This window comes from Ascidia mentula, chromosome 7 (genome assembly GCF_947561715.1).
Source record: "Ascidia mentula chromosome 7, kaAscMent1.1, whole genome shotgun sequence".
NCBI classification, from domain to species: Eukaryota; Metazoa; Chordata; class Ascidiacea; order Phlebobranchia; family Ascidiidae; genus Ascidia; species Ascidia mentula.
The window spans coordinates 8,433,676-8,459,508 of NC_138572.1; the positions used below are offsets into that span (position 1 = coordinate 8,433,676).

Below are 25,833 nucleotides of genomic sequence, written 5' to 3' on the forward strand. Positions count from 1 at the left end.
GAAAGCAAAACATGATTAAAAAACATGGATTATGTGTCACTTGTTACTTCTACACAAATTGAAACAGATAATCACCTGAACCAGGATACTATCAAATATGTGTTTAAACAACTCAATTGAATGAAAAAAAACCATTTGTAATCAAAAGTGCATTCGTGAATTAATATAAAACATTATACACATTTCATTCCACAAATCTTGATCAACAATTTAAAATCAGAAACCCTTGTTATTTGACACTTGAATCACATTATAATATCACAAGTGACACTCCTGTACAAATCAGTTTTGTGCTACTTGTTTGTAGTATATTGCACATGTTTCATGAGGTGGTTGTGGTTTAAAGTTTGGCAAAGTAGATAGATAGTCCTCATATTTTACTTCTTTCAGTAACGTGTAACCACATTTTTGAAAAAGCATCTGGCTGTAAAAGGATGATGCATTTACTACTACATGACTGCATTGAAACCGTGCAGAAGCCTCTTCAGTGTTTTTCACCAACGACTTTGCCAAACCCAGTCCCTGGTAGTTGGAGTCAACAGCAAGCATGGAGAGCATCAATATTCTTTCTGCATTTAGTTCATTCATCAAATTCCCCTCCAAGACATGCAAAAGCCCAGAAATGTTTTGTAACCAAGAATCATCTTCAATACTTTTCCAACCGCAAGGGGAACACTTTGTGTTCACATTAGAAAAGACAGATGCAACCATCTTCCCATCCTTATTAAAAGTACCAAATGATGCTGAATGTTCGAGTTTACTGCGAACTCTCTTTGCATCGAGTTCATAGCAATCCTGGTTGACCATGATCTTAATTGGTTCTATACATGTGTAATGTTTGTGAACAAAATCAATGGCAATATCAGCATCTTCCATTGTTAACAAACGCACAGTAAAATTTTCATTCATTTTTTCTGCTATTGCCAATTCACAACAATATACTGCTGAACGAAAATTTCAACTAAATATGTTGCCTATCATGAAATTGTCTCATCTATTTTAAATCACAAAAGTTAAATCATTCTTTTAACAAAATGGTGATTTTTTTCTAGGGTAATACTTTGGCTGTCATTGGATTGTGTCTTGTTTTACCATAATACTATATATATATATATACTGTAGTAAACAACTAAGTTTGGAGGCTACCTATAAAGTTTAGTTGTTACGCCACATGTCGAAAAAGAGCTACGACGGCGTAAACTTGATAACGACCTTTGGATAAACACCAGCCAAGCGTATGAATCTACCAACATCGTCACTAAAACAACAAAGCAATTCTCTGCAGCCCTAATGGGCGCGAACAGAGATTAGATTTACAACAAGACATTAAACATTCTACCGTCGTCTGGAAAAGCTTTGCATGCTCCAACCCCAACAATATCATCCTCATCCATTTGAATTTTGAACAACAATCTCATCCATTTTAAATTTCGTAAAACCTGAACGTATTGCGCAAGCCAACGCAAAATTAAGCAGTTGTAAACTATTACATTTGTTTTTATTCAATAAGAAATATTTTTTGCCAAACTTAACGGTTACTTAAGATCAGTGTTGAATGTAAAAAAAATCTCTTTTCGCAACGATTGAGTTCACCGGAAAAAAACTTATACTCAGTGAGATTTCCTAAATAAGTGATTGAAACTGTTTCGGACATACTGGCTGGTAAATTGTTACCAGTAGGGCGTACCGAAAAGAATTTCTTTACTAAAACAGCATTCTTGACCGTTCTGGTTTACTTTCAGAACTGGTTAAGACCCAATGTGCACAATAGGTTGCGCTACACTTTATTAAAGTGATAATAGTTTGTCGGGGAGTTCGTCCGTGAACCTCACTTTAGAGATGATTGTCTGTTAAAAAAGCAAATGTTGAACGGGTCAGAAGGCCCCCTCCCTGTTACCTTGTTCAAAAATATAATAATTTCAAATATCCCCTACATGTTTTTTTTTACCTTCAAGCTTGGTAAATTAAAAAGTTCTTTATTTTTAACATAAATAATAATTTCAACCATTGGCATCCTCAGTTTCTGTCTTGTCCAAATAGAATCACATCCTTTAGGCTATTCATTCTGGAGTCCCAGGAATATAATATATATTTAGTTAAAAAGACAAATCCACAGGTCAACGACCTGCACAGGCTGATTCCTGTCGTAATTTTTGACATTCTCTCTCACCTATTATAACACATACACATTTTATTCTACAAATTTTGAATAACAATTTAAAATTAGAAACCCTTGTTATTTGACATTTAAATCACATTAATACGAGTGGCCTACGACATTCCTGCACAAATCAGTTCAGTGCTACTTGTTTGTAGTATATTGCACACGTTTCATGAGGTGGTTGTGGTTTAAAGTTTGGTAAAGTATATAGATAATCCTCATATTTTACTTCTTTCAGTAATGTGTAGCCACATTTTTTAAAAAGCATCTGGCTGTAATAGGATGATGCATTTACTACTACATGACTGCATTGAAACCGTGCTGCAGCCTCTTCAGTGTTTTTCACCAACAACTTTGCCAAACCCCGTCCCTGGTAGTTGGAGTCAACAGCAAGCATGGAGAGCTTCAGTAATCTGTCCGCATTTAGTTCATTCATCAAATTCCTCTCCAAGACATGGAAAAGCTCAGAAATGTTTTGGAACCAAGAATTATCTTCAACACTTTTCCAGCTGAAAGGCGAACGTTTTGTGTTCACAGTAGAAAATACCGATGCAACCATTTTCCCATCTTTATTGAAACTACCAAATGATGCTGAATGTTCAAGTTTACTGCGAACCCTCTTCGCGTCGAATTCATAGCAATATTGGAAATCCTGGTTGACCATGACGTGAATTGGTTCTATACATGTGTAATGTTTGTGAACAAAATCAATGGCAATATCAGCATCTTCCATTGTTAACAAACGCACATTAAATTGTCCATTCATTTTTTCTTCTATTGCTATTTCACAACAATATCCTGCTGAACCAAAATTTCAACTAAACAATTAATTTTGCAGGCTGATAAACAGTCACCTAGCTACGACTGCGTAATCCTGATAGTGACCACTCGATAAACACCAGTCAAGCGAATGAATCAACGCAAACAGAGACAACAAAGCAATTCTCTGCAGCCCTTATGGACGCAAACAGAGATTAGATTTACAACGAGACCTCAAACATTCTGCCGTCGTCTGGAAAAGCTTTGCATGCTCCAACTCCAACAATATCATCCTCATCCATTTTAAATTTCTTGTTGGAGCATGACCTGAACGTATTGCGCAAGCCAACGCAAAATTAAGCCGTTGCAAACTATTACATTTTTTTTTGGTTTAATATAAAATATTTCTTTGCCAAACTTAACCGTGACTTAAGATCAGTGTTCAATGTAAAAAAGTCTCTTACCGCAACGATTGACTTCACAGACAAAAAATCTTATACTCAGTGAGATTTCGTAAATAAGTGATTGAAACTGTTTGGGACACACTGGCTGGTAAATTGTTACCAGTAGGGTGTACCGGAAAACATTTCTTACAGGAACAGCATTCTTGACCGTTCCGGTTTACTTTCAGAACTGGTTAAGACCCAATGTGCACAATAGGTTGCGCTTCACTTTATTAAGTGATAACAGTTTGTCGGGGGAATTCGTCCGTGAACTTCACTTTAGAGAGGATTGTCTGTTCGAAAAGAAATTGATGAACTGGGTCAGAAGACCCCCTTACTGTTACCTTCTTCAAAAATTTAATAATTTCAACTGTCCCCCACATGTTTGTTTTTTTCTTCAAGCTTGGTAAATTATAAAATTCTTTATTTTTAGCCTAATCCTGATAGTGACCACTCGATAAACACCAGTCAAGCGTATGAATCAACCAACATCGTCACTAAAACAACAAAGCAATTCTCTGCAGCCCTGATGGGCGCAAACAGAGATTAGATTTACAACGAGAGATTAGATTTCTGTTTGCGCCCATCAGGGCTGCAGAGAATTGCTTTGTTGTTTTAGTGACGATGTTGGTTGATTCATTCGCTTGACTGGTGTTTATCGAGTGGTCACTAATCAGGTTTACGCTGCCGTAGCTCTTTTTCCGCATGTGGTGTAACAACTAATCATTATTGGTGTGCCAAGGTGTGTGTTTGTCAGGCCGCTAAATTAGTCGTTTACTATAATATATATATATATGTAGTATTATGGAGAAATAAGACCCAATCCAATGACAGCCAAAGTATTACCTTAGAAGAAACAGCATTTTGTCAAAAGAATGATCTTACTTTTGTGATTTCAAACAGATGAGACAATTTCATGATAGACAACATATTTAGTTGAAATTTTGGTTCAGCAGGATATTGTTGTGAAATAGCAATGGTAGAAAAATTGAATGAAAATTTTACTGTGCGTTTGTTAACAATGGAAGATGCTGATATTGCCATTGATTTTGTTCACAAACATTACACATTTATAGAACCAATTGAAGTCATGGTCAACCAGGATTTCCAAGATTGCTATGAACTCGATGCAAAGAGAGTTCGCAGTAAACTCGAACATTCAGCATCATTTGGTACTTTCAACAAAGATGGGAAAATGGTTGCATCTGGATTTTCTAATGTGAACACAAAGTGTTCCCCTTGCGGTTGGAAAAGTATTGAAGCTGGTTCTTGGATACAGAACATTTCTGAGCTTTTGCATGTCTTGGAGGGGAATTTAATGAATGAACTAAATTCGGACAGATTACTGATGCTATCCATGCTTGCTGTTGACTCCAACTACCAGGGACGGGGTTTGGCAAAGTTGTTGGTGAAAAACACTGAAGAAGCTGCAGCACGGTTTCAATGCAGTCATGTAGTAGTAAATGCATCATCCTATTACAGCCAGATGCTTTTTAAAAAATGTGGTTACACATTACTGAAAGAAGTAAAATATGAGGACTATCTATCTGCTTTACCAAACTTTAAACCACAACCACCTCATGAAACATGCGCAATATACTATAAACAAGTAGCACTGAACTGATTTGTGCAGGAGTGTCCCAGGCCACTCGTATTATTATAATGTGATTTAAATGTCAAATAACAAGGGTTTCTGACTTTAAATTGTTATTCAAAATTTGTAGAATAAAATCTGTATGTGTTATAATAGGAGAGATAAAATATCAAAATTTACTACAGGAATCAGCCTGTGCAGGTCGTTGACCGGTGGATCCGTCTTTACAAATCAATATATAGGCCTGTGTTATATTCCCGAGACTCCAAATGAGTAAAGGACGTGATTCTATTTGGACAAGACAGAAACTGAGGATGCCAATAGGTAAAATTAATATTTATCTTAAACAATGAAGAAAAAAGCTTGAAGGAATAAACAAAATTTAAGGGACGGCTTAGAATATTATAACGGGGGTCTTCTGACCCGTACAACATTTGCCTTTTAAACAGACAATCATCTCTAGAGTGAGGTTCACTGACGAACTCCCCGAAACAATTATCACTTTAATAAAGTGTAGGGCAACCTATTGTGCACATTGGGTCTTAATCAGTTCTGAAAGTAAACCAGAACGGTGGAGAATGCTGTTCCAGTAAAGAAATTCTTGCTTGATATGCCCCGCAGGTAAACAGATATATTCACTTAATAAACACCAATAAAAAATCATGTTTCAATCATATATTGTACGCAATTGTGAAAACATTTTCATGGGTATTATGTGCCATTATTTAATTTCCTATTCTTTGTTAATTTGTAGTTTGTTTCAGGGACGGTTTTTATTCGTAATATGATTATTAATTGGCAGTAAATCAGAAACGCAAGTTTTGGTATCTCGCTACCCAGCTCGAATGAATATGGCAAGGTAACCTATGCAATGGTTACCAAACTATTTCGCATGTGACGAGTTTAGAAAGATACACCGCACTCAAAACTGTCCTGAATATCTTATAAGTTACAATATTCCATTGATTTTCTGGCCAGGGTTGCACAACATTCCAAGCGTAACTGAAAAAATACCGAAGACTGGTAGTTTATTAAAACAGGTGGATGTAGAAACATTGCGCTTAAACAAAACTGCAAAAATAAACAAAAAAACGTGGTTTTAAACAAACGCTAGAAACATTGAGTGCTTGTGACAATCATTGCTATTATACACCCTCATTTTAACATTGAATAAAAATTTTGTTAAGTATTTTATCCTCCATCGTTTGTTTCCAAGGAAAAAGTTTGTTTTAAAAACAACTGTTACTCTTTTTTTTGTATTTATAATTGGCAACACAAGAGCATTCTTTTCAGCGTAACATATTGACAAATGTGAAATAAAACTCAAGATATACCTATGTGCATGGCGCATACATTCAGTTCAATAAAACTTGAAATTTTGTTTTTCATGGAATTCTCAAGCAATTTGTATTTGCAGAAATTAATTTACAAAAAGAGGGTCGAGAATCCTAAATAGGTTTCGGTCTTTTTCTCGTCTGATGTAAATTTCGGGAGAGTGACCACATAAAAAGCAAGCGCACGCTCTTTCAAACAAGATTCCTTCAAATACTTTCGCCACCTCAGGTTCTGGTAGAGGAAAGTCCAGAATCTGGTTAAGTTTGATCGCCTCCCACAGACACAACTGCCATTCTGATGACCAGTGTAACGCCTGTGAGTCGAGGCACCAATGACCTCTCACAGACGTATTAAGGCTTTTGCGGAGTTCGCATAACACACCGTCCAATTGGCGAATGCTTTCCAAGCCATGACAAATTACCAGCTGGAATGCAAGCGCTTTTATTGCTGAAATATCCGGGCGCGCCTGTGCAATCCAATAGAATGTGGCAGCCACCGGAAGCTTTAAGTCATCACTTAAGTCAACAAGAACTGCATCGTACTTAGCACGTGCGTCGCTTCCTTGTGGCATCAGTGAATCGAGAAGGTACTGCCTTCGTCTTTCCATCGTCGCTTCGTCGTCAACTCGCTCAAATGCGCGACCATGTGGACGTAATTCTACGTTATTTGCGGCCACAAGATGTCTCGCCGACTCACCATACTGCTTTTCGATCATGTCAAACTCAACAAACACTTTCTTATCGTCATAATTTAGAACGAGAGCCTGGTAAGACCTCAAACGAATATTCTCTGTTACTTTGTGCGCTGATGGATAACTTTGAGGGTCGGTAAGTGCAAGTGGAAGGTAATTGATGACTTCTTCCCCAGTTGCCTGAGCGAATAATATATGCAGGGCCCACGGTGGGAAGCTGAGTGATGACATATCTTCCACAAGCTCTTGCAGACCATTTTCCTGTGCAAGTGCGTCATCTTGTTCGTCTCGCTGTATTTCTACATTCTCAAAACTCCCCGCTAAGAGAGGATCATCGACACGGTTTCCAATAATGTCAAGAACTTTTTTCTGACCACGAGGATTTCGTCTGTTTTCCAGACAGGAAAGAATATCAGTTTTCATCTTTTTTTGCTTCTCTTCGGGCAAAGAATCCACAATTTGTTGAATGAAGCTTTCTTCCTCGTCGTATTTGTAATTACCCGCAAGCCATACCAAAGCCTTTTCAATTTTTACATTATTATTTGATTTCCCGGTGATATGAAGCAAATGTTCTGGCAGAGCTACATCCTAAATAGCATTAAATATTAACTTCTAAAGTTAAATGGTGTAAAAATTTGTGGGGTGCTTTTTGTATGTTAACGTTTGTGATTCTGAAATACTTTTACGTGCATATGGATACAATACAATATAGTTAAATATGGCTAAACCTTGAGATTTTTTTCTTTGAAATCTTGGAATGTCTGTGGTTCAATCCATGACACTTTTGAATAAAACATCATTAGAAAAGGAATAGCGTTCTCGTCCATGTTGAAATAATTGGCCAGATGCTGTTGATGGAATGCCCTTCCCATTATACACGGTTGGCCGGCCTCATTGTCCTGTGTCTGTATTAAGGAAATTTTACACTTTAGGCAAGCCATAGAAATGTTATAATTTACGTTTTAAAACGCGAGGGAAATACAATAAACTTTGAAAAGACAAAAACTAGTTGAGATGTATGATAAATTGCAATATGTATTGTTTTTTTTTTGTTTCAAAAGCTAGTTTTACTGGAGGTTTATTCTTAACCCTTTGTACGTTGATACAGACGACAAAACCTAGTCTAAATTTTACCATTTTCCAGTAAAACATGTGAAGCGGAACCACTCCATTATTGAGGCGAAAAGTGCAGAAATTTGTGTCTCCAGCTACGAGTGGAGCTTCCAGCAAGTTTGCAACGGTTACCATGGTTTCGTCCATATTTCCTATCCCAGTAACCGATATTACTTCAAATTTGGCCAGAACTTGAGCAAAGACGATGTCTAGAATTTAAAATACATCACTGTGTAGTGAATATTGACTACTTCTCAATTTAAACAAATATTCATACGAATATGTCCATATAAGCAAAGTGGAAGTCTTGCATGCTATTTAGCTGACAAGATCGTTCGAAGTCACACCATAACTGCACTGATGAGACATATTAGCTCGAAACAGCTGCCCTGTGTCTGCATCTCCCACAAAAAATATATCCACAATTATCACCAATAGTTGTCTGTGAAATCCTGTTCGTGCTGCTTTATATGTTACATTTAAATTGATTTTTATGTTGAGTGTTGTGAGATGACGTAACAATCACAGAAACGTTAATTTCAGGCTAAAATCTGTCAGTCTTAGTGTATATGACAAATATATTTCGCTTTTGTAACAAGCATCCTCATGGCCAGTTGCAACAGAATGGGGAATGATTCCCAAAATCAATTAACAAAAATGTTGTGAGATGATGGTGAACGTTTACAGAGACTGAGTAGCTTTGCTGTCACTCACCACACAAACACGGCTTTACAAGGATGTGGCTGTTTTTTCGACCCTCGAACATTCCAACCATGCATCCTATTTTCTTTTGTTTTCTTAGAAAATATTTTTCCTTGTTTCCAATTATTTCGAACCTAAAAATATTAATAAAACTCCAAAAACTTAAGGTTCACACAGGCTTCGCAGCCAAGGCATTTCAGCCAAGCTGGATCAGCCACTTTTCCCGACAAGTCGGAGCGAGATCTGAAAAATCAAGCTCCAGGTGAGGTTTGAACTCACGACCCTGGGCTAACCAGGCCCAACGCTCTACCAACGCAGTGGGGGATCCCGCCTTGATGCTATGCGAAAGCGTGGTATTACTTCTGCGTACTCCAAAAACTTCCGTTACTTATAACCAAACTGTAGCCATCGAAAAAAACACTTGTTTGTCGCCATAAGAACACAAGGTTTTAAAACTGCTGTAAATGTTTTCAAATAGGTCCGCTTATAGGTTGTTTTTCTTGCCACGTTTGACGCGAATATATTTTTCTACGCGCAATAAAACACTCTGTTGATAGCTGTATTTTTATCACATGGTAAAGACAACCTCAAATACTACCAATTTTCTAAATGTTCTGATGAATAATTCACACGAAAACCGCTACATATACATATGGTGCAACACTTACCCATCGAATATCACCACAGGAGTAATTCCGCATGCTTTGAGATTCTCAAAAAAGGTTTCAATGATAGATTGATATCTGACGTAATTGCCTCTAAAATGCGGAATAATTGTGAGAGCCAAATTCAAGGTCAACATTTACTGCTTACCTTCCGGAAGTGTCACAATCCACATACAGCTTACACATAATTTCGTTCCCATCCAATACAACATATTGATTGCGTAAGCAAACAGGTTGCATTATCTTACTATCATACAACTTTAAAAAGCTTTCAAATGAAAATATACCCATTGCTGCTGGATGTGTTCCTGCCTAAATGTTGCCACTTTTGCTTCCTCTTAACTAAAAGTCTGAACAACCAAACTTCTCTTGTGCTGCTTGCGCAACTAGTACCCATTGTATATACCCACAGTACTGGGTCACGGTCAGTGCGCATTGTTACAAGGCTTGCGAGTGATGTGAAATATACAAAGCGCTACAAAAGGTTGCGAAAATATTTATTCAGCTTGCGACATAATGACGGTATGTAATTAGGCTGGTTCTTACCAAGTACAAAACCAAATCATTTGCTTTCAAATAGTTTCTTTACTGATCACGAGAAAATATGGAAACACATATCAGATATCACCTTTACATTGCACGCTCATACCTTCAAGCATTAACTGCTCAACACCTTGTTTGTGTTTTTCCCGCTCTTGATATTCAACCCCATTTATCTACATAGTTTAATGGGTAACCACACTAAGGTTAACAGCCGCTGAGACCGGAGACTAAAAGTTAAGGAAAACTATATAACCTAAATGTTTCCATGTCGCAACCCGATATATGTGTCTTTGCATGAGTGTATTTAACAAGTCCGAGTAGAAGGAAACATAATAATGGCAACATCCTAACGAGCAACTCACAAAAAGCAACTGCCCGTGAAATTTCTCATTACAATTTCAATTGTTTTTGCGTTTCGGTGCAGAAACTAAAAGGGGGAATTACCAAAGTAGAAAGCTGACTACACCGTCTGCGGTTTGGTCCAAAAAGCACCAGAGCGTAACGGAAACAAGAGGCGTGCAGCTATTTATGATTTCAGATCAACTGCAAAGCATGTGGTCGAAAGCATTTCAGTAGAAATGAGCAAAACTAAACACTCTTTACAAAATTGGTTGTGTTGGGCAATTTTATGTGATGAATTAATGGTAAATTTACCAATGGTAGAATACCTACATTGAGTATAACATTGTTAAAGCAAATTCAACTAAATTACATAATGATTAGCTGCCATTATCCCGATGAAAAGAAAGAAAATCAAAATAACCAGTCTGTTATACGTGCTACCTTACCGTACGTTAATGTTTAACAAGTAATCGCATTTAACAAGGTCAATGTATTTTTCAATGGGTTTTGGTCGTCTTCCCGCCTGATGCAACTTTTGGGGGAATGGACCGCTAAAAAGCAAGCGCACGCTCTTTCAAACAAGATCCCTTTAAAAAGTTTGCTACGTCAGACTCGGGTAGGGGAAATCCCATAATCTGGTTAAGGTTGATCGCCTCCCACAGTCACTCCACCTCACTCCAATTGCCAGTGCAACGTCTGTGAGTCTAGGCACCAATGACCTGTCCCAGGAAGGTTGGGCGTTTTGTCTATTCTATTCAAAATGTCTTGCAGCTGTGCCACGTTTACCCGACGATGACAAACAAGTAATTGGAATGCTTCAATTGCTGCTATGCCTGGGTGTGTTTGTGAAATACACTAGAAAGTGGCAGCCACAGGGAGCTTTTAATCATAATTTAAACCAGCACAGGCGGCATTGTATCTAGCTCACACTTCTTTGTTTTTTGGTGCCATCAGTGCATCTAGAAGGTATACTGTCTGCGCAGTTCCATCGTGGCTTCGTCGTTGTAAATCGCTCGAATGTGCGACCATGCGGACTTAACTCAACATTATTTGTCGTCACAAGGTAACGCACCGACTTAAATGATTTTCCATTTGAATTCTAGAAATACTTGAGCGGGTAAATGGCAGAATTGGTCAAGAGCCCGACGCAAATACTAGAAGAAAACTGGTCGTGCCCAGGATTCTAAGTACAAACCCCCGGTGTGGTCAAAAAACAATTCTACAAATACTTCCAAGCATACAGTCGACAAGAACAATTGAATTGAACATCGCTCGGGAAAAAGAACTAAATATGTAGAAAGGAAAGTTGTCTTACGGTGCTTGCATGACTTCTACTCAAGTAATTTGTCTTCGATGCCTTCAGTAAAGTTTGGTAACCAGACGAGTGGTTACTTTGGTCGTCGTCACAAAGATTGTTTCTTTACAGTGCAACAGCCGTGGCGCTGGTCACTCAACGATTACGTGTTTGTAGTAGACGCCAAAGAAAACACACTTGTGTTGCCTAGAAGTGCATTCGGTTATAAAAGAATTGTCGCGGTTCCAAGTGTACGTTGCTAGTGAAGTGTAAACTAATATTTTTCTGAATATCAAATTCCTGTTGCTGCCAGGCATATTGCAATCTAAAAATGTACTGCTCTTCTGGCATAAAATAACGTACTGTATTTCTTCAACGTTTCGTCTGCCCTGCGCCGAGACTTCATCAGGTATGGCGTTATTTTATGCCAGAAGAGCAGTAGACTACATTTTCAAATTGTAATATTTTTCTTGTGCATGCAGTCTCCCAAGAAAGTTGGCGTCAATATCATTAAAAACACTCTGCCATCTATTAAAATGAACTGTTTTGCAAAAGAACAATAAGATGCTAGATAGAGAAGCAAGAGCTTAATAATTCTATTGATAGTAGAGCAAACGTTTCAAACACTTCATTGGCAGATCAAATGATGTCATCATACCAATAAAACCACAAGCATCATCGAACCAAGCACCTATCCATCAAAACGTGGGTTTCACATACATGATACATATGTGACGTTGCTTCGCGTAATAACGCCACCCACACATCATATTATATGACTCCATTGTTACGTACGTGTATACGGCATGATATCAAAGGTGGGTGTAAATTTAGATCGGATATCAACGCAAAACTAGTCAATATAAGTCACCTTTACTAGCTTTTTTGTCGTTATAAGCAGATTCGTCCACCTCTTCGAAGATATCATGGCATGTTAGAGTCAATATAATAGGTGGTGCTTGCTTTAAGATTGTCGCAAGAAAGGTGTTGTATTAGACTTAGCAGCGATGGGTATATCTTCGTTTGAAAGTTTTTTGAAACTCTATACCAGCAGGATAATGCGAACCATTTTCCTGCGCAACCAGTGTGTTGTGTTTGATGGCAACGAGGTTATTCACCAACTGTACATTGATTGCGACCCTTACGGAAGGTAAATTGTAATAATTGTTAATGAACTTTTCTTTAAACTTCCTCGCTTCAGAGGAAATTACGTCACTTTTCAGTCGAATGTTGAACATTTTTTCCAAAACATGAAAATTTGTGGAATAACTCCAGTGGTCTTGTTCGATGGGTAAGTACCTATGTGGTTGAGCCATATGGCAAACGAGTTTTTTTATCTTAGACGTAACGAACGGATACTAACTATACATAGTCACTATAACAACAAAACAAATATCCTCAGTACAATTAATAAGCCAATAATGATCAGTGAGCTTCCGACAATTGTGCATATCCAGTCTCAGCTGGTGACTGACGACAGTTTGTCGGCTAAATATCGTTAGTAACTACGGAGTAAGTTGCAAACCAAACCCATTTTGTGTTTTTTAAAGCTTTAGAATGGTGGACAGCCAAGAAAAGTATTTAATTCGGAAGCAGAAGAGAATAGGAAACATGATTGGATTGTTTCAGGGTCACAAAAACTCACATTACCCAGTAATACCTTGCTTACGTGGTAGGTAAAATGATTTCATGTGTGTTTTTTTACACAGAGCAATTTCTGTTTCTTGTATGTGTTTGAACAATTACCATAAGCTTTCTTTATATTTTACTATTATTTTGGCTAACATGGTTTTCTTAGATATTGTCTTTGCTCAAGTTCTTGCCAAACTGGAAGTAATATCGGTTACTGGGATAGGAAATATGGACGAAACCATGGTAACCGTTGCAAACTTGCTTGAAGCTCCACTCGTAGCTGGAGACACAAATTTCTGCACTTTTCACCTCAATAATGGAGTGGTTCCGCTTCAAACAATTAATTGGAAAAGGGTAACTTGGTTAAGATAATTACTTTGAATCAAGGAAGTTCATTAAGCTTTTAGTATAAATAACCCCAGTTTTAAACCACATTAATGATACAAAAAATTACATATGACATTTTATTTTTCATTTTATCTCTTAGAGCATTCCAATAATTTCGTTCGTTCTGGCTTTTTCCACTATGCATTAACAGTTCTGGATAAGGCTTTATTGTCCCGAAATCAAAATTAAAATTGCATTTACAAAAAATAAGCGACACATACCAATTACACAAAAACAGATACGGAGCAATGAGGCCGGCCAGCCATGTATAATGGGAAGGGCATTCCATCAACAGCATCTGGCCAATTATTTCAACATGGACGAGAACGCTATTCCTTTTATCCAACTTTTCTTTCCGAATGCGTCTTCGGTTGAACCGCACATATTTCGAGAATTTCGCAGGAACTTTCAGGTTTAAAAAACTATAGTTGTATTATTAAGATAATTGTTTGTGTTTCATGTGTAATTTCATAATTAAAGTTTTTTTAATTTATGGGATTTAAAGCAATTACAAAAAATTACCAAAACAATTTTTGGATCAATAATGTGGTATTTAGAGTGTGGCTCTTCCTGGACATTTGCCACAAACCTGCTGGAAATCAAATAATAATAAGAATATGGAAAAGGCTTTGGTATGGCTTGCGGGCAATTACAAATACAACGAAGAAGAAAGCTTCATTCAACAAATTCTGGAATCTTTGCCCGAAGAAAATCAAGAAAAGATGAAAACTGACATTCTTTCCTATCTGCAAAGCAGACGAAATCCTCGAGGTCAAAAAAAAGTTCTTGACATTATTAGAAACCGTGTCGATGATCCTCTCCTAGCGGGGCGTTTTGAGAATATGGAGATACAACGAGACGAACAAGTTGACGCTGTTGTACAGGAAAATGGTCTGCAAGAGCTTGTGGAAGATATGTCATCACTCAGCTTCCCACCTTGGGCCCTGCATATATTATTCGCTCAGGCAACTGGGGAAGAAGTCATCAATTACCTTCCACTTGCACTTACTGATCCTCGACGATATCCATCTCCACACAAATTGTCCATCAAGATTCGTTTAAGGTCTTACCAGGCTCTCGTTCTAAATCATGGCGCTAGGAAAGTGTTTGTTGAGTTTGACATGATCGAAAAGCAGTATGGTGAGTCGGCGAGACATCTTGTGGCCGCAAATAACGTAGAATTAGGTCCACATGGTCGCGCATTTGAGCGAGTTGACGACGAAACGACGATGGAAAGACGAAAGCAGTACCTTCTCGATTCACTGATGCCACAAGGAAGTGACGCACGTGCTAAGTACGATGCAGTTCTTGTTGACCTAAGTGATGACTTAAAGCTCCCGGTGGCTGCCGCTTTCTACTGGATTGCGGAGGCTCGCCCCCATATTTCAGTGATTGACGCTCTTGCATTCCAGCTGGTAATTTGTCATGGCTTGGAAAGCATGCGTCAGTTGCATGGCGTTTGGCATGCAATGGGCAGAAAGCTGAAAGTGTCGGAGGAAGACCATTGGTGTCCTGACTCACAGGCGTTACACTGGTCATCGGAATGGCAGTTGTGTTTGTGGGAGGCGATCAACCTTAACCAGATTTTGGGATTTCCTCTCCCGGAACCTGACGTAGCGAAATTATTTGAAGGAATCTTGTTTGAAAGAGCGTGTGCTTGCTTCTGGGAAGGACACTACCCTGTAAGTTACCTCAGACGAGAAAACGATCGATTTTTTTGGAAGAAAATCTCGTCTCTTTTCTGGGAAATTAGTTTATTGTTTCCACGACGATAACCGATATATCGCCGTATTTACAGCTTTATATACCTCACTTGGCATGAAACAGGTAAACCTTCGGCTGGAATAAACCCTCATTGACTCATTGCCAGAAAAACAGAAAAGTATATTGTGCTCGGTAGATTTTGTCAAAATCCAATTGATCAATGCTTTAATTTAACTTTTACTGCATTCAGTAGGCCACACAAAAAGAGTATCTAAACACAGCCAGGTACAACGTTTTTGTATTTGTGTTTTTCTTTTTTTTCCATGCGCTGTACAGTGTAGACATTTTAGTGCATAAAAAAGCACCAATTTCTCGTTTTGTTTTTCTGTGTATAATATTTTTTTTCAGGAGCTCCATAACAGTGTATTGCATATTTAATGCTTATATAAGTATCAATTCCTCGTTTTGTACTGGCATATTATTGCGCAACCTCGGATTTGAAGTAATGTTTGATATTCTGTTTTCATATAGTTTGTATCACTTTTTATGGTCTTGTCATTTATACATTCGATAAGTCAAAGAAAACCAGAAGCACGGAACTGTGTGGTATTTTTCCTGCCAGTTTTGTTCAACATTTCACGTTTAATTAAGTATTGGTTGTTTATTACAACAAGTATGCGTACAAACCTTCATCTGTACGAAAGATATGCTTCAATAAAAACTGTAAGAGCTGCGCAGGGATTACACGATCGGTTTTTCAAACAAGCTTTGTTTTGATAAGCAAATTGGAGCCAATAATATGAATTGCGTAAGCTGCACACAGATGGCCACTGTTTCGACCTATAAGGTCTCATCAGTGCAGTGCAGCAAGCTTTGTTTTATTTACATCAGCTAAGTTAATGGAAAGAGAGTCGAGACCTTTCAAAATAGGTTTCGGTCCTTTTTCCGTTTTATGTAACTTTTTGGACAGTTGCCGAATAAAAACAAGCGTGCGCTCTTTCGAATAAAACTCCTTGTGCTTTTGCCACGTAGCCTCCTACAGACACAACTGCCAACATTTTGAAAAACGCAAATTTGTTTAACAAATGTACAAAGCCAATGAAAAATTGTATTCTTGGCCGCTTTTATTTGTAGTGATTGGACAAATCTACAAATCTACAAGTACAACACACAAGGTGGAATAATCATTTGTATCGTTGATGCATATTTGAAAGACACAAGGCTTGCGTCTGCTAAAACTTAATTATGTCAACATGTTATGGCACGTAATTTTTAACCTTCTTTTAAGAGTGAGCATATTTCTCTAAACAGATGTCGATCATCACTACGTTGTATGTAATAAAGCGCAGCATGACCTGCCAAAAAGCAACTACAAGCTCTTTCGAAAAGAAGGCTCTCAAATACTTTAGCTACGTCAGGCTCTGGTAGGGGAAATCCAAGAATCTGGTTAAGGTTGATCGCCTCCCACAGACACGATTGCCACTCCGATGACCAGTGTAATGCCTGTGAGTCGGGACACCAATGGTTTTTCTCCGACATTTCTAAATCTTTTTCCATTTCATGCACAATTTCGTGCAGCTGATCCATGCTTACGAGGCTTTGACAAATTACCAGCTGAAATACAAGAGCATCAATCGCCGTTAGGTCTGGGTGTGCTTTTGAAACCCAATGGAACGTAGTAGCCACCGGCAGCTTTAAATCATCACTTAGAACAGCGAAGGTGACATCGTATCTTGCTCGTACTTCTGTTTTTTCTGGTGGAATCAATGTGTCAAGAAGGTACTTTCTTCGTCGTTTCATTGTTTCTTCATCTTTAACTCGGTCAAATGCGCGACCATGCGGACCCAGAGAAATATTAATAGGGACAACAAGGTGGCCAACCTGGGAATACGTTTCTCCGATTCTGTCGAACTCCAAAAACACTTTTTCATCGTCATTACTGGGTACAAGTGCTTTATATGAACGTACACGAATGTAATATGTTGTCTTATGAGGAGAGGGATAGACACCAGGATCAGTTAGTGCCAGTGGTAGGTAGTTAATTGCATCTCCACCTACTGCTTGGGCTAATATCATTCGAATTGCCCACGCTGGAAAACTGAGCGATGACGCGTCATCCACAAGATCTTCTAAGCCGATGTGTTTTACCAGTGGATTATGTTCTTCTTTTCGTCGAATTTCTGGGCTTTGAAATAGTGCTCCAATAATGGGGTCATCGATACGTTCACGTATGACGTCAAGTACTTTTTCCTGACCTCGGGGGTTTCTTCTACTTTGAAGATAAGTTTTTATTTTGGTTTCCATTTGGTGCCGTTGATAAAGGGGCAAATGATTTACAATGTACTGTACAAGGCCTTGTTCATCATTCCTCTTGTAGTTGTACGCCAGCCATAACAATGCTTTTTCCAGTTTTCCCTCTAAAGGCAAACCCTTAAAGAATAAAGATTGCTGAAGTTGATTTAAGATGACAATTATTGGTGATTTTTGAGGTAGATTTAGGTTTATATTTGATCTTATTTCACGTTAATAAATGGATTTTCACCGACTTCAAAGTTTCTTTCACGGAAGAATCGAAACGTGTCCCTATCAATCCAGGACACATTTGGATAGAAAAGGAGAATAAATGGAATGGCATTCTCGTCCATGTTGAAGTATCTGCTAAGTTGGTGCTGGTGAAAAGTTCGCACCTTAATGCATTCTTTTCCGGTCGCATTCTTTTTTATCTGCAACAAATAACTCCTAAATATGTTGTGATGATTCTCTTACTTAGCCTGAGGTTGTAACCAAAGTTGCAAAAAATTTATCATAAATAAATAAACATTTTTCTGAATTATGAAGTAAAAGTAGAAAAGGGAATATGTTACTCTATTTTTTTTCTTTTGCATATGGTTGGGAGAATATGAGGCAATTTCATTCCTTTCAAGCAAGGGCGCTTGGTCGAGAAAAAATCAATACAAAAATTCTTTCATTGTGAAAAAGAGGATTTTGTCGTAACTTATATGTTAACGTTAAAAAGCTTTTAAAATATTTTTGCACCATAGGCCATATCTGCGTGTCCCGTGTGCATTGGTTTTCATTACAAAAGAAATCTATCACAAAAATCATTTACTTTTGATCTAAATCATATAAACCCAATTCAACAACTGCTCAAAATCTCACTTTTTTCCACTCCAAAGCGAAGAGCGGCACCATGCCCTTTTCTAAACGAAAAGTACAAAATATCGTATCGCTAGCCACAACCGGAGCTTTCAACATATTCGCGATGGTGGCTTTGCTTTCGTCCATGTCACCGATTCCAGTGACCGAAATTATGTTAAGTTCGTCAAGAACTTGAGCAAAGACCAATTCTAGAAACGAGAAGCAGTATTTCATATATTTTACCGAATTTGCTTTTAGAACTTTTCGAAGGGGAACTTTTAAAACAACATAGTACCCTATGACGTTAAATTTGACTTACTAAGGGGGTAAATTTTGTAAGCAAAATTTTTGCTAACTTTTTGCTAAAGGCTGTGTACTGTTCAAACGTTTTTGAAAAAAAGAAACATTTTTTCTTTTCTGCGCTGCAGTGTTTTTAAGACTGGTTAGATTTTTAGACTGCTAGGGACCAAATTGGAGAAAAATGGTTGGGAAACCATACAATACAGCAACGGGAGAGCAACTATATTAATAGGTTATGATGTGCTGCGGAAGATATGTAAATATGCTATTAAACTTACCACATAGGCACGGTTTTATTTTGCTCTTGGGGTTTACTTCACCGCTGTCCCACATTTGTTTCATGATTTCGATTTTGTTAATTCTTCTTTCAACGTATCGTTGTTGGTTGTCTTCAAGCTTGAAACTACGCAGTGAACACAAAATGCAAAGCTAGCTATTTTTGTGTTGTGTCGCTTATTTTGTGAAAAAAAATACAGACAACACTTAGGTTACAGCCTTGAAGCCTAGGCTTGATCAATGCCGTTTTTACCAAGGCTAAGCGAGATACGAAAAGTCACGCTCCCAGTGGGATTTGAACTCTAGACCCTGGGTATTCCGGGGCGATCGACAAAGCTCCAAACAATGCAAACTTTAGAAAATGTAGGAGGCATATTTCCACAGCAATTCTTTTAATAGCAATTTAAAATCTAATTATTACTCACCCATCAAACAAAACTACTGCAGTGATCCCACATTTCCTGAGATTTTCAAAAAACTGTTTTATGGTTGATTGAAATGTGACGTAGTTTCCTCTGTAAATAATCGTACAAGGTAAGCATCGACATTCGTCAACTAGAAGTACCCTGTTTACCTTCCATAGGAGTCACATTCAAAATACAACTCATACAAAATCTCACTCCCGTCCAGCACAATATACTGATTGCACAAATACTCTGTTCGTAAAACTTGTTGGCCAGCATTTAACTTAAGAAAAGTTTCGAAATACGAAATACCCATTGTTCTACAAAACCTGCTTTTAAATAAATATTTAGTATCGTTAGTTAACCCTGATATTTTTTATGTTAATATTCGGTAAATCAATATGGCAATGGATATGATTTCATACGCCAAACAGCTTGCCGTAATTCAATTTACAGTAGTGCTGTTAGTCGTTTGATTATTACATAATATTAGACTTATCATCCAAACTGATGAAATGCATTTCACGCAATGTAGTCCGTTCAGTTCCAGGCAACGAGCACGCATATAGTGGTAACAAACGTAGTCTCAGCGTAAAGTGAAACGACATGAATTTGTAGGTCCAATAACATTAGTTTTAGCGGTAATACATATCAAATAAAATATGTCTTCAAAAAGCGAAGGGGAAAGATGCAGAATAGGTTATTTTGTGGTATGCCTTTTAATGAAAATGACACAATACTACTCACAAAATCCCCTATCAAAATTTTGTTATCATTTTGAACTGCATCACATCGTTTTACGTATGGTGGATACTTTCTGAAATTTTTCGACGTGAGAGCGGATAAACATCGCACATGAAGACGATACCCGGGAGCCTTTTGCTGGAAATCTACTTGAGTCGTCATTGTTTGCCACGATATACGATACAGTAGCGTGATTACGTTCAGTATTGTTCTCCGCTAAATCAAATTGTACTTTGCAATATACGGCTGACAATGTAACACTGGTATCGCGCGACTGTCCTACTGAATAAATCCTCATGCTACAGATGTATAAATATTGGGACAACAACTTTCTACTTCAATAAAACGTTGGAATTGGCAAAGTGACCAAAAAAAATTCAGCTGAGAGAACAACTAATCGCTATATGCCAAGCTTCAACGTGGGCTACCAAAATCAACTAAAACCATGAAGGAGATTTGAACTTTCAATAGAATTACCAACATTACAACTATTGGTGTTACAACTAACTAAAAAAAACTATGTGCCCAATTGCAACAACTTTTCTATCAATTATTCGCCTTCTGACCCCAACACCTGCTGCAAAATGTTGTTTTCAAAATTTTGGTCTTTCAAAAGCTCAAACTAGTCCCGTCAGATACATACGAACTCCAAGGTCTGTTCAACAAGGCCCAGCAAACAAAGCCTCAACAAAAAGCCCAACATAAAAGATGTATGTGTAACCTGTGTCGCTTGAATCAACTCCAGGGCAACCAAGGGGATTCCCCACGGCCGTAAGTTTAGTTTCAACGCCGGTCGGCTGGTGGTTATGAAGCCGAGGCTTGTTTGAATTATTGTGTCATGCAGATGACTGGTCGCTACACTTTCAACTTAATTAAAGCTAATGTAAATGTAAGGTGTCAGCCTTATGTCACCAACGGTTCATAAATTTATTGTGCAAAATTAAACAACAATTCCTTGGTTACAACACAGCAGAAATGTAGAAACGGTTAATTTTATGCTGGAATCAATAAATTGAAAGAAAACAAAAAGTAAGCGATACTGACATAAAAATTATTTATGGGAACAAAAAATCTAAGACAACACGTTAAAAGTTTGTACACAACACATTATAGCACATAACCCTTAATCTCCTCTTAACAGTGATGACAATTTTCTCAATAGACTTCTACTATCACTACTTCGTATGAAATCCACAGCGGCGTGACCTGCCAAAAAGCAAGTACAAGCTCTTTCAAAGAGAAGACTCTCAAATACTTTCGCTACGTCAGGTTCCGGGAGAGGAAATCCCAAAATCTGGTTAAGGTTGATCGCCTCCCACAAACACAACTGCCATTCCGATGACCAGTGTAACGCCTGTGAGTCAGGACACCAATGGTCATTTCTGTCTTGTATGTTAAGCTTTCTTCCCATATCATGCCATATGCCGTGTAGTTGACGCATGTTCCTGAGACCGTGACAGATAACCAATTGAAATGCAAGTGCTTCAATTGCTGCCATGTCTGGGTGTGATTGCGAAATCCAGTAGAAAGTGGCAGCCACCGGCAGCTTTAAATCATCATTTAAACCATCAAAGGCGGCATCGTATCTTGCTCGCACTTCTCTGTTTTCTGGTGGCACCAGTGTATCGAGAAGGTGATCTCTTCGCCTTTCCATCGTCGCCTCGTCTTCAACACGCTCAAATGCGCGACCACGCGGACCCAATTCCACATCATTTGTCGTCACAAGATGACGCCCAGTCTCGCCATACTTCTGTTCAGTTCTGTCGAACTCAACAAACACTTGTTCACCTTCAAAACTAGGCACAAGGGCCTTGTACGATCCCAAGCGAATGTTTTCTGTTGTTTGGTGTGGAGAAGGGTACTCTCGCGGATCAGTAAGTGCAAGTGGAAGATAGTTGATCGCTTCGTCTCCAGTTGCCTGAGCCAAAATCATGCGAATTGCCCACACTGGAAAACTGAGCGATGACGCGTCTTCAACAAGCTCTTCCAACTCATTTTCTTCGACCAATGCATCGTTCTTCTCTTCCCTTCTAATTTCTGGATCCTCCAGTCTGGCTCCTAAGAAAGGATCTTCGATACGTTCCCGAATGACGTCAAGTACTTTTGTCTGACCACGTGGTTCTCTTCGACTTTCAAGATACGACAAAATGTCGGACGTCACCCGATGTTGTTGTTCTTCGGGCAAAGAACTAACGATTTGTTGAATGACGTCATCCTCGCCATCGTCCTGGTAGTTTTGTGACAACCACACCAACGCTTTTTCCAGTTGTTGGACCTTAGCTGGGGAAGGTCGACGATTTTGCAGCAATTCTTGTGGCGGGATAATATCCTACATAGCATGAAAGAAGCAAGGTTAGACAAAACCCCAGAAAAACTTATTTTTAAAAGTCATTACTTGGAAAAGTCATTTTAACAGTGTGTACTTTGCTATCTGCAGCTCAAAGATTAGAAGGTTAATAGGAACTACACGGGATACATGCTTCAACCAAGCTGCCTTGACAGGTCGTCAATCAAGTGTTCCGATTTACAAAGAAAAATTAAACCAGCATGCAATACTGCGTTATTGTGAACGGCATATAATAGCATTTTCTCTAGTGTTTTGCAAAGTTTCTGATCTGCACTTATTATTATTCAGTTAATGTAGTTTTACCTCAAAGTTAGTTTCGCAGAAGTGTCGGAATGTTTCTGATTCAATCCATGACACATTGGGAAAGAAGATCAAAATGAAAGGGATGGCGTTCTCGGCCATATTAAAAACGTTTGCGAGTTGCCGCTGATAAAATGCCCTTCCCCTTAAGCAAGGTTCTCCCGCTTCATTTCTCCATATCTGTATTCAGTGTATGAGTGGAAATTGTATTTTAGCAGCAATAGAAATGTATTACATACACATGGCCATTGTAAAGTAAGATTTTTTAATGCGGTTAATGTCGTTTCAAAACAAAAACACAAACTAAGTACACAACTTTCCGCAAATTATAGTTCAGTGTTAAGAATGAAAACACGATTGTTACATACTTGCTAGGGTCAAACAATATGACAAAATACGATTTGACCAAACTGATATTTTACTAGAGACTGGGCCCTTAATGCTTTTCCCATACCTTTTTCCAGTCTAGTGTGTGAAGTGGCACCACGCCGTTTTCCAAGCGAAACGTACAAAACAACGTGTCACTAGCTATAACTGGGGCTTTCAATATATTCGCAACAACGGCTATGGTTTCGTCCATGTCACCGATTCCAGTGACCGAAATTATTTCCAGTTCACCAAGAACTTGTGCAAAGCCCAATTCTGCAAGAACAAACAGTTTTTAAGGCCAAAATTATTCCTATGTGCAAATTGGGCCCTTTAGAGAAAAAAGTGTGCCCGTGAACCTCGTTTTGGAGATCACATGACATTACAGCTGTAACCAAGTTGTTTAGATAAAAACCCTTTGGTATTTAAGCAAACGTTGTTGTTCGTAACCCCCTAGACTGACATGGACCCAGGTGTGGCGCACCGACGGTTCCCCTATCTTGTGCCACCTGTCCACCGTTAAAGTATGTCTATATTACGTACAATGAAACTTACCACACAGGCACGGTTTCACTCTGCCCCCATTGATGGATATTCCGTCAAACACTTTGATCATGTTTTTTATTTTCATATCCCTTCTTTTGACATATCTTCCCGGATTATCTCCAAGCTTAAAACTACACAATGACAATAGAATGTAAAGTTAGCGACATAGTTTACACTTCATTTATAATTCATGCAAAAATTTTCCAGCATTGTGCAGTTGTTAATTTGTCTCATAAAACAGGCTTAAAGTGCATGTACCACGGTCATGGCAACTTTGCGTAACACTAAAGGTTCATCCACAATAAACACATCTCTCAAGTATTTCGATCGTACGTCAACTGAAAAATGTGGAAAACTGCACTAAAAGTATAGCAGCGACCAATAATCCTAAACATTTTTTTTCGCTGTAACGAAATTGACGTCATATAAGGCGTACGTGTAGGTGCACTTACCCATCAAATAAAACCACTGCAGTGATCCCACATTCTTTTAGATTCTGGAAAAACTGTTTCACGGTAGATTGAAATGTGACGTAGTTTCCTCTGTGAATAAATAAGGCGGAAAACCGAATGAAACAACAAAACGAAAGTCATTGACACCCGATTTACCTTCCGTGAATGTCACATTCAAAGTACAACTTGTACAAAATTTCACTCCCGTCGAGGACAATAAACTGGTTGCATAAATTAACGGGTTTCAATAGCTTGTTGCTGTGAACTTTGAGAAAGCTTTCAAAGAATGAAATACCCATTCTTCCTATACGATGCCTAGCTGGAGTAGTAGTACTGCTATTAATAGTAACTTTAATATGGCAGGGAACACTATTGTTTGTGAAGCTAGGCAAAGATTAGATTGCAGCGACTGTATACTTATTCATATTTACAGATTGAACTTCACAACCATTTCAATGCATTTCACGCGGTATTGTCATACATCTATGGGATACAGTGAACAGTGTGCCACAGTAGAGTGGAAATGTACCGGTCATGATGCATTTATAATTGCAAATGTTTTTGCAGTCAGCTCAATGTATCTTAGGGTACACACAGCAGTAATATGATAAGCAGGTACATGCTTGCCATACGCATTTCGATTGCAAAAAACTAGGTAAATATTAACTTTTTCGTCACATATGATTTATATGCCCTATTTACTTTCTAAGGCATTGAATGTTGAACAAGTCAATGAATCGTTTAAAATGGCCATTAAATGTACAACAATGAAGAAATGGTGAATTGTGTCATGTACTTCAAATTTAAGTTTCAACAATTTCATAATCACACTGAGCCTACTTGAAATCAGCAAATACATTTCAAATATTGCGCAGAACATTTCAATGCATTACTATAACATAGGTTTCGTCTTTGCTTAACAAACAAACATATCAAATTGCAAGTAATAACGTCTGGGTAGCACCAGGTAACAATGGTTAAAAACCAAGTGCTGCACAATGCTGTCTTAATGAACACATTTCGCATTGGAAAATACCAGCACTTGACCCTGCAATGCAATAAACTTGCACCGAACACCATGCATGATAACGTCTACTCTTTAAACCTCAACTTGGAATACCATACAAAGCAGGCAGCAGTTCTGCACATTCAACCTCAGACTCGACAACTTCGAGCGCGGTGAAGAAAGAAAAACAACTGACGGGGAATTCCCCGCGGCGTAAGTTTGGTATCGTCTCTGGGCGACTGTGGTGAGTGACGTAACGTCCCGACTTCGCCCAACGCGCGTGACTGTCAGCTGGTTTCGTTACAATAGAATGAATTTGGTTGGTTCGTAGCGTAATTTATAACAGCAATTTCCAACCGGAGGTCCTCATAGCGTGATTTACACGTTAAAAAAAGGAAAATGAGTTGCATTTACGGACAGCAGTCAAAAAGCATGACAAAGCATGTTTGCATTCTGTAGGAGATCATTAACAACACAGTTTGTTACCTAATTTTAGAATTATGACATCATTGTTAAGGATCAAATGTGACTGAATCTCGCTGCCAAAGGAAAATACGACGAAATCTTTACGTTGTGCAGCAAACAATCT

The 25,833-nt window shown here is 38.3% G+C and overlaps 6 protein-coding genes across 6 annotated transcripts; 2 read left to right on the forward strand and 4 right to left on the reverse strand.

The window, feature by feature from the left end:
* Positions 1 to 282: 282 nt before the first annotated feature.
* On the reverse strand, positions 283 to 876 carry LOC145909480 (arylalkylamine N-acetyltransferase 1-like). The gene has a single exon (XM_082996871.1). It carries the CDS (start codon positions 874 to 876, stop codon positions 283 to 285), a length of 594 nt encoding a protein of 197 aa, XP_082852997.1.
* A 1,415-nt stretch (positions 877 to 2,291) lies between these two features.
* Positions 2,292 to 2,894, reverse strand: LOC145909482 (arylalkylamine N-acetyltransferase 1-like). Its single transcript, XM_082996872.1, has one exon. It carries the CDS (start codon positions 2,892 to 2,894, stop codon positions 2,292 to 2,294), a length of 603 nt encoding a protein of 200 aa, XP_082852998.1.
* A 1,490-nt stretch (positions 2,895 to 4,384) lies between these two features.
* On the forward strand, positions 4,385 to 4,987 carry LOC145909483 (arylalkylamine N-acetyltransferase 1-like). The gene has a single exon (XM_082996873.1). It carries the CDS (start codon positions 4,385 to 4,387, stop codon positions 4,985 to 4,987), a length of 603 nt encoding a protein of 200 aa, XP_082852999.1.
* Positions 4,988 to 5,968: 981 nt separating this feature from the next.
* Positions 5,969 to 9,835, reverse strand: LOC145908112 (single-strand DNA endonuclease ASTE1-like). Its single transcript, XM_082995297.1, has 6 exons — positions 9,612 to 9,835; positions 9,467 to 9,556; positions 8,811 to 8,932; positions 8,118 to 8,305; positions 7,712 to 7,888; positions 5,969 to 7,571 (listed from the first exon to the last, which is right to left on the reverse strand). Exons 1-6 carry the CDS (start codon positions 9,752 to 9,754, stop codon positions 6,378 to 6,380), a joined length of 1,914 nt encoding a protein of 637 aa, XP_082851423.1. The 5' UTR covers positions 9,755 to 9,835; the 3' UTR covers positions 5,969 to 6,377.
* Positions 9,836 to 12,559: 2,724 nt separating this feature from the next.
* Positions 12,560 to 15,981, forward strand: LOC145908111 (single-strand DNA endonuclease ASTE1-like). Its single transcript, XM_082995296.1, has 6 exons — positions 12,560 to 12,792; positions 12,844 to 12,933; positions 13,193 to 13,314; positions 13,441 to 13,628; positions 13,900 to 14,073; positions 14,219 to 15,981. The coding sequence occupies exons 1-6, from the start codon at positions 12,650 to 12,652 to the stop codon at positions 15,434 to 15,436; spliced, it is 1,935 nt and encodes a 644-aa protein (XP_082851422.1). The 5' UTR covers positions 12,560 to 12,649; the 3' UTR covers positions 15,437 to 15,981.
* A 524-nt stretch (positions 15,982 to 16,505) lies between these two features.
* On the reverse strand, positions 16,506 to 25,354 carry LOC145909484 (uncharacterized). Its single transcript, XM_082996874.1, has 12 exons — positions 24,395 to 25,354; positions 24,239 to 24,328; positions 23,796 to 23,917; positions 23,329 to 23,516; positions 22,878 to 23,054; positions 21,355 to 22,556; positions 19,654 to 19,812; positions 19,505 to 19,594; positions 19,082 to 19,206; positions 18,525 to 18,712; positions 17,912 to 18,088; positions 16,506 to 17,795 (listed from the first exon to the last, which is right to left on the reverse strand). Exons 1-12 carry the CDS (start codon positions 24,535 to 24,537, stop codon positions 16,638 to 16,640), a joined length of 3,819 nt encoding a protein of 1,272 aa, XP_082853000.1. The 5' UTR covers positions 24,538 to 25,354; the 3' UTR covers positions 16,506 to 16,637.
* Positions 25,355 to 25,833: the final 479 nt, after the last annotated feature.